Here is a 12,500-nt window from a genome sequence, read left to right as displayed (position 1 = left end):
AGGAAGCCAAGGATCATCTGTTTGGCTGTAGCACCCAAGTCTAAACTGTCCTCATCATCATCAACTATGAGAGTGAGATGGATATGGACCAAACCAGCAGTGCGTGTTGGTGCAACCTCAGAGCCTGCAGCTCATCTGCTGCAATGCCCAGTCTGGGGCAATTGTCCTCTAGACTGTCATCAGTGGGGTGTTTCTAACCACAAGATCACTGTTGACTGGATATTTCAGGGAGCGCTGCCCATCCAGCAGTCATCATTGCGTGTGTAAAACACTCCAACAGGCCACACATAAACTCACACCAGCCAGACACTGCTGAGCATGCCAGGACACTGGTGATGCTGTTTTGAAGTCCCCTACACAAGTAGTGTCTGGTCAGCAGCTGTCAAAAAGCATCCAGTGAGGAGAGAGGTAGAGGGTAGCAGATGAACAGCAGAGCATCAGATGCACTATAGTCTAAATAAACACTTATAAACACTTAGAAATGAACACTTAGAAACGAACCCTTAGAAATGCCTTTATAAATGAACACTTATAAATGAACACTTATAAATGAACACTTATAAATGAACACTTATAAATGCACTTATAAATGTATTTATAAACGAACTCTTAGAAACAAACACTTAGAAATGCCTTTATAAATAAACACTTATAAATGTACTTATAAATGAATACTTATAAATGTCCTTATAAATGAACACTTATAAATGCCCTTATAACTGAACACTTATAAATGCACATTGTGTGCACTTCCAGGCCGGGCAGGATTGGCTGGTGAATATATAAGTGAGGATCGCACAAAACTAAACTAAACTGGCACATGAAGCATACTCTGTGCTATATACTTATACTATTTACACAGTAATGTAAGGCACTGCATCTGTGCTAAATAAGTCAGTAAAATAGATTAAACAGGTTAAATACTGGAACATTAGATGCTGGTCATTGTGCTTGCTGGCTGAAGGCATCATCCTGCCTGCATAATTAGTTTGGCTGTGACAGCCCGAGTGCCACAGGGTGCGGAGCAGGACACATGGACCCCCTTGATGTTGAAAGACATTTAATGACATAAAACATACAAGACAATGATGGCACTCACGCAAAACATTAATGGTGAACATTATTACATTAACAACATGAACATTAATAACAATGACAAAGGCTAAGCTACAGTAACAGTGATTATACAAAACATTAACGCTTACCTACACCTACAGTGACCCACACTGATGCACACATTAACTGGGGTTTAAATAGACAGACAAACACGTAACGGTAAACCTCATGCAGGTGTGTGTCCTTACGGAGGGTGTGGCCACAAACATACGTGGTTCCCCCTGCACGCGGCGGGCTGTACCACGTGACTCGTGGGGAGCGTTCCATGACATTGGCTAGTTACAACTGTAGTTTTTCTAGGGCATTTTTCAAACTATATATCAATTATATGAACCATAGGTGGTTCTCAAGCTGTATATAGTGACTTGCAAATGCCTTGAGCCCCATTAAAAATCATTAGATTTGTCTGAATTACAAATGTCACTTTGATATTTTGTGAAGCCATACTGTATTTTAAAAGGCTGACCCTCAAAATTAATTAACTTAAAGAGATATTGGTTTTATGTAAGATATTGCTTTTATGTAAGATAATATTCTCTGACAAAAAAGACTGTTTCGATAAGTATTCACCCCCTGTGCTGTGAAAGGTTCAAATTTGGACAGATGAAAGATATCTCTGTAACGAGGACACAGTTAGCCTCTAGCTGAATTATTTAAAAAAGTTCAACTTTTCTGGATAATAGACTCATGTTCAGACTGCGTGTCTGAAGAAAAGCTGTGACATTAAAGAAGGAAGGAAATTAGAGAGGAAGTTGTAGGCATGTACAAGACAGAAGACTAGACTCCTTAATAAGATCCAAATGTTTGGATCCACCAGCGAGAACGGTTGGATCAGTCACGGGGAACCTGAATTTTCATCAGACCACCAGGTGGAACATTCCATTATTCTTACACCTGCTGAGGACAAAGGTCAAGTGTGCGCCATTTTAACAGGTAGTATATTAACACAAACAGTAAGCCAAGCTTGGTGTAGAGGAGGTGTATTAGATCCCTCTCTGTTACCCTGGGCAGAATCTGTTAGCATTTAGTGTGAATGTATAGGTTTTATGCCATTATACTGTAGAATATCCTCTATTAATAAAGATGCATGTAGAGAACCTGCCATTTCTCCCTAAAGGGGTCACTGCTAATGCTAGCTAGCGAGCCACGTGAATCGGCTAGCACAGTGAAACGATTTAATTTTGCGTCCCTGTAACATTTTAAAACATCTTGAATGAATGTAAATAAAACATATCTGGTAGATTGAAACAGTGAGTCAAACACAGCTCAGTACGATACAGCTGTCCAGTCATAAAAAAGTTGATACACTTAAAGCAGATAATAATTACCAGATCGCATGTTTACGACATAAAATAATTTAGGCTACTTAAGGTAGCTCAAATACTGGCAAAGTAAACACATCCCTAAAGCGCTCTGTGTAGGGATTATATCACTGTTAATTTAGTACAAGGGCCAGATCTTAAATTCCATGTACCATATTCACCACAGACATACTAAAAAAGGCTAAAAACGTTGAGTGTCATGAACTTGATCTGGACAGCTTGTAGCTGTCAGCCACTGGGATACTAACAACAGCCACAGGGATGCCATATGGAAAACCTGGGAAAAATATTCCTTCAGTTATGTAACAACAACATTTTGATGGACTTCATATTAATTGAAAGCAGAGTCAAACTGCTCACGCACTGCCTAGACAAGGCCGTCCCTCAGAAATCAGCATCAAAGGGAGAAAGGGACTTGTGAAGGAAGCCACGGCAATCAGCAATCACTTTGAAAGAGTTACAGTGTTCATCTTGTTAAAAATGAAGAACAGAGAGATGGAGGGAAAAACAGAGGGAGATATAGCGAGACAACCTGCTTCGGCCTGCTAACAAGCTAAAGCCTGGGGGGAACTTCGCTGTTCCGCAGGACAAGGCCAAAGCAAATTGGGGGGGACGCTGGACAACAAAAAGTTGAATGTTCCACAGAGGCTACGTCGAAGTTCACGTCTCGGGCCAAGCGAGGATCTGCGGCACCGTTTGGGCCGCGAGCATCGTCCGATTGACCCGGAACCACCTGGAGCAAATGTACTAGGAACGATGGGAAATAATCACTCCGGAAGAGTTTACACATCTGGAAGAAACGTACGAAAAAGAGGGTTCTACAACCGACTGATCGGAAGCAGCGGAATACTTAACAAGCAGGATTTTTCAATCTGCTGGCTAATTATGAATTTTGAGAATGAAATTGTCATTTAAGGGCATACTGGTTTGCAATACAGATGGGTTTGCAGTACAATATTGGTTTGTACATTGCTTTGCATATTGGTTTGTAATACAAATACTGCTGGGATCAATCTGTGTGTCCTTTGTAATCCAGATTAATCTGATGATTTGTAAGGGGGTTACATACTTTTTCAAGTTGCTGCATATGAATTATATAGTGTATGGATGTAACTGAGTGTGTAAAATGATCACAGTAATATTGTTGAACCTCAGACTGATCTTCATTCGTCTTGTCTCGGCGCAGGCGTGTGCCTGTACATGCGAGCTGCAAGCGTTCGTTCTGCAGGTTTGGAGCAGGATTCAGGGTGGGCTGTGCCCACACAGTGAGATTATTTGGGCAGTTCCACGGGCCCTTGTCAGTCAACACAGGCGGTTTGGTCAAAGGTGCAGACAGACTGGGGGTCCTTAGGCAAGGCCATAATCTATACCGCAGGGAAAAGGCTCGAAAGTGAACCGAAATATAGAAGTCAAACTGATCAGGACACACAACTAAGAAATGCTGAATTCACAAAACATAGTTACATAGTTCTTCTAAGTCTGTGACAAGGACCAGTGGGTCATTAGGTGTCTACTGGTTCTTTGCCTACTCAGGACCAGGCAAACCCGTGGCAGTAAGCCCTTAAGCAGAGCCATCTGTGATGGCTCCATGACACAGGTTACCGCAAGTGTCATTTCACAAGAATTCTGCAGTCCAACTTTCCTGGACATTTTACATAAAGTTTTGGGGGTTTTTTTTTCCTTTAACTGGAAGTTTTCCCAGTCCTTTGCCACCCTCGTAAAAGCGTCTCAGCCCACCGACAGACTCAGCGGTGCCCCCTGGCAGCGTCTCTGTGTGCTGGAGTCATCGCCCCCAATTACTTCCATTGCATAGATTTGAAGTGACCTTGCACGTTGCCGTGCTTGGCTGTGAATGTCAGAATATTGATCATAAAAATGAATATTCTCGCTTGCTTCATTTTTTAGTTCTCTGCAGTTGCCTTTGGGCTTCTATTAGGTTACTTTAAGAGACCTCAGCATTTCTCCTGTATGGGCTGTCCTTTATCTAGACATCCTCATCTCTATAGAGACCAAGGGGATTAAATGCAGTACCTTTCCAGAATAATTGGCACCCTTGGTAAAGAAGAGCAAAAAAAGGAAGAATTGCCGTTTATTAGACTGAACAGAAGTCGAACCTTTCGGTTTCAGTTTCAGTAAGATAACAGTATTATAAAAGCATCCTTAGAGAAAGGATTTTACCATAAAGCCATAAAAGTCTTTTAACCATAACAAATACACCATTTAACAATTACTGACACTCCAACAAATTCTTATGAACAAATCTCATTGAAATATATTCCTGTCCACATTTTGCATTCCTAAGCACACCTGAACTTCTCGAGTGGTTTCACTGCGGTGTAAATATGAAGTGACAAGCAAGCCAAAGACCCTTAGTCATCCATCAGTCACAGAGCGCACAGGAAGTATATTAATTATTCTTTCAGGTTCCAGCCGCCGTGCAGAACCCAGGCCTGCTGGTAAAATATGCACGCAGAGTGACCTTTACAGTCACTGTCGGAGTCACGACACGCTGGGTTGTGTTTCCATCACCCTGCGTCCATCCACGCTGCTTCTATTTGCGGCTTAAGTGAAACGGAGCCTGAAATGACTTCCGAAAGATCCTTCAGGACATCCATGTCAGCTCCTAGACACTCCCCCTACATCTCTAGCTCTCAGTGTGTTGGTTGTCACCGTTTGGCCTTTTTCACACACTTTTAAATACATTATTTCAGACAAACCTGAGAGAATACAAATATATATATATATATATGTGTCTTATTTTTATTGGATTTTGTACATATTCATTATAGTATGCTGGTGTCCAAACTACCCTCTAAAATGAGCTTCTTTTGAATTGTCTGAAATGTATCACATTAGTGTGAAATTGCCTGCCAAAAGAATTCCCAGAGGGTTGACTCCAGGGTCACGGGTTATGTGCTGGACTGGAATCACGCGGCTTTATAAAGTGCTCTTGTGCAGTCATATCTGTAGGATCCATAGCAGATCATTAAGGGAGGTCAGCGGAATTAACACCTGAGGCCATGAGAACTGCTCACAAGTGGTAATACCAGCACGAGCGATATTAATCACACAGCTGGGCGGGTCTTTCCTCGGACCCACGTGGGCTTCTGGTCTTCGTCCCATACAACAGTTCGTCTTGTTTTGGATGTGCAAAATAAAAGAATAACACTGTGCACTATCTGCCATCGTAGTCTCAGATGGGAGTTGTACTAACGACAGTTTGTCTTCATGATCGTATTATAGCACGGAGACTGCTGGCTGGCTGCAAATGAAATTGCAGCTCCCTTGGAAAAGCAAAGTAGCGTTTGTGTGGTCACTGAGTAATTTTGATCCTTGCCGTGCATTTAAAAAAGATGTAGTGTGCCTTTTGCTTGCTGTGAGTCCCTGGCCTAGGGCCTAGGGCCCGTGGTGGTGCTGGTAGTTGTCAGTTTTCAAGAGAAATCAGTTACATAAACGCTGTCCCCTGTGAAATGTGTTGGCTTTGTGAGAAAAGCATTGGCTCTTTCCTGCAAAGCTGCTGGCTCAAATCCGGTCTCTGCATGTCTCACTCTGTGAAGGCAGCGGGGTGAGTCAGAGACACAGTCGACCCAGGGGTGAAGGCTTGCGGGGTTATGTCGTACAGGCAAGTCTGGTGCAAAAGGCTGTAGCTTTATATACACGATTTCCAGCTTAGAAATGACACCTCTCGCCTTGCACCGTAACGACTGCTGCTCTCACCTCTCAACGTCACTCTTTGGAGCCTCTGCCCCCACCTTTGAACATACCCTCCCACCCACATTTCACATCGGATCCCACAGGTGATGCCTGTAACATAGTTCTGAATCGGCAAACGCAGGAAACCAAGAATATCCAGACCTGGAGACATTGCACTGCATGTGCACTGCAATAAACTGACCTCAGACTCTTGAGATGTGAAACAGAGTCCACAGCTTTTCTGTGCATTGACCATGACACCAAGCACAACAGCAGAGAGAGGCAGAAAAGACTTCTGGGTAGTGGAGTTTTGGAGCCTCGACTTTGGCCTCCGTGTGTGGTTTAATCAGTTTGCTTGTCTGAATCAACTGAAAGTACAAATCCTCCAAATAGACAGTTGTGGCTCAGTTAAAGGGTTCAAGATGCACTTCAGCCCCTTCAGCATAAGGAAGTATGACCAGTTGATGGCAAAAAGTCTTAAAGACACAAAAGTGATGATTTTGACTTGCTGAAATCAACTCCAAGACTCACAGTCTTTTGCCTAATGCAAACGGAAGATTTGGAAGCCAGAGTAATTGAAGTCGAAGAAAGTTATTAGGGCAACTGATCAATGTGAGGACCGATCCTGGAAACCTTCTGAGTGTCTGAGATCCGTCTGAGATCCTAAAGGTCACAAGGCATGCTTTGCCTTCTAGAGCTGGATTTAAAATTTGATGGACAAATGTTAAAGGAGAGAACAGGATAAGATGGAAATGAACCGTAAGCTGAATGGGGTCTGGGCCACTCCAGCTAGACACTGTTGACCTAAATCACAGCAGTTGGTAACTGAACCGTGTAGAGCTCAGACTGGGCATGAACAAGCAACTTCACAGTTACAAAGCAAAGTCAACAAGCCTTGCATGGGAGACCAAGCTCACGAGTGACTTCTGTTGGTTGCAACCGTGCTAAAATGTTAATAGCGGTTCAACAGATGAGCACAAAATCTTCTTTCACACAGGAAGCAAAACTGAAATCCACAGAATCGTGCCACTTTGTTATTAAGTTTTAATCAGGAATGTTGGTCATCTTTTGACCAGTACTTTCTAAACTCTGCAGGGTTGCTGACATGATTTTTGGATGTTTGTTTACATACACCTCCTTTTCTCAGTGTCTACAAAAGAAGCACTCCCACAAACCTCCCTTCTCTCTCTTCAGGCCTTACGCTCCCAACACACACACCATATCCCTTCTCTATGACACACACACAGCACTGTAGAAGTCACACTTGGTACAACATAAAAGTGTTTGGTTGACTTTCACCATGCTGTTGTCCAGTGCTGCCTTGGTTGTTAGGCAGCAGGGCGTAAAGGTCATTGTGTAATGAGTTGGACCGGTCTCAGGTCACTGTCTCTCAGCGTGCCAGTCACTTCATTGATCGGGTTCCTTGCTCGGGCCGTTGGGGTATGATAGGCATGGTGCCATCAGTATTGATCCAGAGTAGCTCAACTCCAGCACACACAGACACACACACGCACACACACGCACACACACACACACACACACAAACACTTGCACGTACTCACACATACACATGCACGTACGCGTGCATGCACAGACACGTGCACACACACACACACACGCGCGCACATACTCACACATACGCATGCATGTACGCGTGCATGCACAAACACACGCACATACGCACACACACACACACACTTACTCACGCATATGCATGCATGTACGTGTGCATGCACAAACACACACATCAAACACACTTTACCAGTTATGACTCAGAGGGTACTCTAGAGAGCAACTGTTTTTAATAGCAAAAACTTCTTTATTTTTCTATTTCAAAACTGCAAATGACTGTAATACCTCTTCCACACACAGACTCGTGTATTCTGAACCCTGTTTCAGTTGTTTGCCTTTAAAGTGGACTTGGCATCTAACACTTCAAATAAAAAGACAATTTGTAGCCCACACTTTGGAGATCGGTGTAGCTGATTTGAGTCCCCTTTATTTCTTCTTTGTTTTGCTATATTACTCACGCTGCTCTTTTAACCGGCATACAGAGTCGGGTCTTAAAAGCCACACTGTCTGAATTGCTTTAAGAGTTACGCTTTAGCAGGCTAATTCTTTGGCCTTTTCCGTTGACCGAGAGGACTGAACCCACTCCCTGACTCTGTGAGTGGCTGTCTGACCTTGGTCAGCAAACCCCAACTCCCGTTCAGAGGCGGCGGAAGCATGGCATAAATTATTCAGTGGCCTGTAAAATAATAATTATATGTCAGCTCACATATTTGATTGAGTGTGAAAAATTCTGCATTTCTGTGTGCCATGAAATGGACTCATTTCCAATGTTAAACCACACCCTAAGATCGCTACACTGCCCTTAAAGATCTGGCGTAAGAACAAAACGAAGGCGTTACAGGAACAAACATGGCGGTCATGAAGTTATTTCGGGAATACTTGATTGATTCTGTCTAATACAGAGTGACATGTTGTGTGTCTTTGCGGATTGTCTGACTGTATGATTGAAAACTCCCGTCTGTCTGTAGGTACTCTAAGCTGTCGGATCCGGCAAACTGGCTGCGTATCAACAGGACAAATGGTCAGATCACCACCATGGCCGTCCTCGACCGGGAATCACCGTACGTGAAGAGCAATGTGTATGAAGCGACCTTTCTGGCTGTGGACAATGGTGAGCCCTGACTGACGATGAGGAGCGATGGGAGAAAATGGATGTTACACTCAACATTTATTTGTAGGAAAGTGATCTTTGAAGACCACAGTTTCTGGGTGCAGTTTGTGCTAGTCATTCTCTGCGCTATTCATCAGTTCCTGGGCTGGTTCCTGAGCGGAGGTCCAGGGTTGGGCAGTGGCAGCTTGGTGGTTAAGCTACTTGACCTGTAATGAGAAGATTGCCAGCTCAAGCCCCTTCAGTACCACTGTTACCACTGTTACCACTGTTACCTCTGGTTACCACTGTTACCTCTGGTTACCACTGTTACCTCTGGTTACCACTGTTACCTCTGGTTACCACTGTTACCACTGTTACCACTGTTACCTCTGGTTACCACTGTTACCTCTGGTTGCCACAATTACCTCTGGTTGCCACTGTTACCACTGTTACCACTGTTACCTCTGGTTGCCACTGTTCCTCTGGTTGCCACTGTTACCTCTGGTTGCCACCTCTTTCCTGACCAACACTTTTGACCCTCAATTGCTCAAGATGTATTTAGTCATATTGTAATTTGTAAGTCGCTGTGGATAAAAGCGTCAGCTAAGTACTGTAAATGTACCTGTGTCAGTGATCCACCCTCGTCTGTACTTGGTGTGGTGTGTTCTGCTCTGTTGGTCCTCGTCAGTCCTGCGTTTTGCGCATGCTGAATCGCTGTTTGCAGTCGGCCATGAGGACGTTTTCTGATTGGCTGTTCGGTCTAAATTTGATTCAGAACAAGACATTACAGACAGACATATCGCGTAAGGTTCTTTTGTCGCATTGTGGTTTGATCTACCAAGGTTGTGTTCAGGCTGTGTAGCAAAACATTAGATTTTGCTACACAGTAATTTTTCTGTGCTAACTCTCTAGAGAACACACAGAACATTTATTTATTGCTACATATAATTTTATTGAAGGAAGGAGCCCAAGAAGAGGAGGACCTCAGAACTCAGTAAACACCTTATAGGAACTCAGTAAACCCCTTATAGGAACTCCGTAAACTCTTTATAATATCTCAGTAAACTCCTTATAGGAACTCAGTAAACTCTTTAGAATATCTCAGTAAACTCCTTATAGGAACTCAGTAAACTCCTTATAGGAACTCAGTAAACTCTTTATAATATCTCAGTAAACTCCTTATAGGAACTCTGTAAACTCTTTATAATTTCTCTGTAAACTCCTTATAGGAATTCAGTAAACTCTTTATAATATTTCAGTAAACTCCTTATAGGAACTCCGTAAACGTTTTATAATATCTCAGTAAACTCCTTATATAAACTCCGTAAACTCTTTATAATATCTCAGTAAACTCCTTATAGGAACTCAGTAAACTCTTTATAATATCTCAGTAAACTCCTTATAGGAACTCCATAAACTCTTTATAATATCTCAGTAAACTCTTTATAGGAACTCCGTAAACTCTTTATAATAACTCAGTAAACTCCTTATAGGAACTCAGTAAACTCCTTACAGGAACTCTGTAAACTCTTTATAACATCTCAGTAAACTCCTTATAGAAGCTGAGTAAACTCGTTATATTATCTCAGTAAACTCCTTATAGGAACTCAGTAAACTCCTTATAGGAACTCCGTAAACTCTTTATAATATCTCAGTAAACTCCTTACAGGAACTCAGTAAACTCTTTACAGGAACTCAGTAAACTCTTTATAATATCTCAGTAAACTCTTTATAGGAACTCAGTAAACTCCTAATAGGAACTCAGTAAACTCCTTATAATATCTCAGTGAACTGTAGTCTGGCATGTGTGTATGTAAATACACACAGGCAACACCAGGCCACAGTGAGCTGATGGAAGTCGATCATCTCTTGGTTGGTGTTAGTTCTTCAGAGTCAGTTTGATGTGCCCAGCTTTGTATAGTCATACCAGTGCGATACTCAGTGGCGCACAAGTACCACTGACTACAGTCAATGACAGTTTTACAGTAACAAAATACAACTCTATGTTGGGGTAAGATCGGTGCACCTAATAAAGTGATGAGTGATTGTAAGTACAAGGTTCTAATAGAGAGAGAGAGCATGTGTGTGTGTGTGTGTGTGTGTGTGTGTGTGTGTGTGTGTGTGTGTGTGTATGTGTGTGTGTGTGTGTGTGTATGTGTGTGTGTGTGTGTGTGTGTGTGTGTGTGTGTGTGTGTGTGTGTGTGTGTGTGTGTATGTGTGTGTGTGTGTGTGTGTGTGTGTGTGTGTGTGTGTGTGTGTGTGTGTGTTTTTATATTTGTGATAGGAAAATTATAGAGGGCTGTCTTGGCTTGAAGACAGTCATTTCCCTTCATGTTTCCTGAGTTTGCGTTCACCAAGCTCGTCTCTGCCGGTCGATTGGACGCCATCAACAATGTCCAGTGCTTTTCCTTTTCCATCTACAGTATGTGCAACGCTCAACTGCGAACCACGTTTTTCACAAAAACACAAGCACAATCAACCGTTGCCTACGGCGACTGGCCATGGGCTTTGTAGCTCCTATTAGCCTCCGTCCTCCGAGCCAAAGAACTGAGGTGCAAGAACTGCAGGTTGCTGTCTGGAGAGGACTTCACTTTACCAGCCTTGCACACGTGAAACTCCGCGGTGAACAAACAGGCCAGTTGGTGCAAACAGGCAGTGTTTCCCCCCCGACAAGTCTTCAAAGGTGTCCCCAGGGACAAGCTTTGTTAAGTAGTCTTTAAGATAACACACGGCAGCGAATTTCACACCACCCACTTCTGAAGGACTTTTTTTTCCATTAGACCTTTCACAGGTCCGTGGTGGCAGGCGTTCAAGTCACTTCTGCAGAGCAGCATTTCTCAGAATCGATCTGTATCTAATATGTATTTCCCTGAAGTCACTAGATGTGGGCTTGGGAGTGTGCTGCACGCTTCTATAAAGCGCCACGTTTGCTCGCCTGCGTCAGGTTCCACCACAGGGAACAGATGCTGCATTTTTTTGTTTTGGTTTTTTTTCCAGGGAAAGTCATTTCACAGAGACGCTCTGTGAAAGAGTACGGCTCCATTAAATACGAAAGTGGAGTGTGAGATATTTATGCATCATTTCATTTGTCATATCTGTCACCGTGGGGAGCCTTTAACAGGGACAGAGGGTGTAAAGAAAAAAACTCTCCACCCACCACACCTCCACCGCCTCCTGCCCTCGTCCCTGTGGCTCCATTTCTCTTTTTGACCATCCCCCTCCATCTCTCTCTTACTTCTCATCGAGTTTCTGTCTTTTTCCTCCACCCACCTCCATCCTTCTGCCTTTACGGTGCCTGGTTCTGTGTAAGGTGGAATCGCGCTGGTTCTGACATCGTTTGAACAATGTAAGATGTTAGGAAACCAAAGTCACATGACTGACAGGAGTAAATATTATGTTGCGCCACAAAGGAAATGTATGCCAAAACGTCGGAATCTGCAAGGGAATTTAGCTACATACCGACAAATTGCATTGGAGATGACGTTGGGCACTTTACCGAGCCCTCTTCTCTCGTCAGAAGGAAAGCATCTAGGCATAATACTCCATGGTTAACTCCTGAGGTCTCCAAAATCTGGCCACCTGCCAATCCTTCTCTGTCCCTGTCTTTCTCGCAGGCTCTCCTTCTGCGACCGGAACGGGCACTCTGCAGATATATCTGATAGATGTCAACGATAACGTACCAGTGCTGGTTCCCCGGGAGGCCCAGC

General features: G+C 43.3%; 1 protein-coding gene across 2 annotated transcripts in view; it reads left to right on the top strand.

Annotated features, from left to right (window-relative positions):
* Positions 1 to 12,500, top strand: part of cdh4 (cadherin 4, type 1, R-cadherin (retinal)) — a 172,688-nt gene that overhangs the window by 153,620 nt on the left and 6,568 nt on the right. For both annotated transcript variants that reach the window (XM_081705702.1, XM_027023334.3), the window contains exons 12-13: positions 8,672 to 8,814; positions 12,408 to 12,500. The exon at positions 12,408 to 12,500 is cut by the window's right edge and continues 144 nt beyond it. In XM_081705702.1, coding sequence (XP_081561828.1) covers positions 8,672 to 8,814; positions 12,408 to 12,500 — 236 coding nt within the window. The remainder of the gene's footprint in view (positions 1 to 8,671; positions 8,815 to 12,407) is intronic.

This window comes from Electrophorus electricus, chromosome 22, assembly GCF_041902795.1.
Source record: "Electrophorus electricus isolate QZ-2024a chromosome 22, ASM4190279v1, whole genome shotgun sequence".
In the NCBI taxonomy this organism is placed as follows: domain Eukaryota; kingdom Metazoa; phylum Chordata; class Actinopteri; order Gymnotiformes; family Gymnotidae; genus Electrophorus; species Electrophorus electricus.
This window is presented reverse-complemented; position numbering and strand designations above follow the sequence as displayed.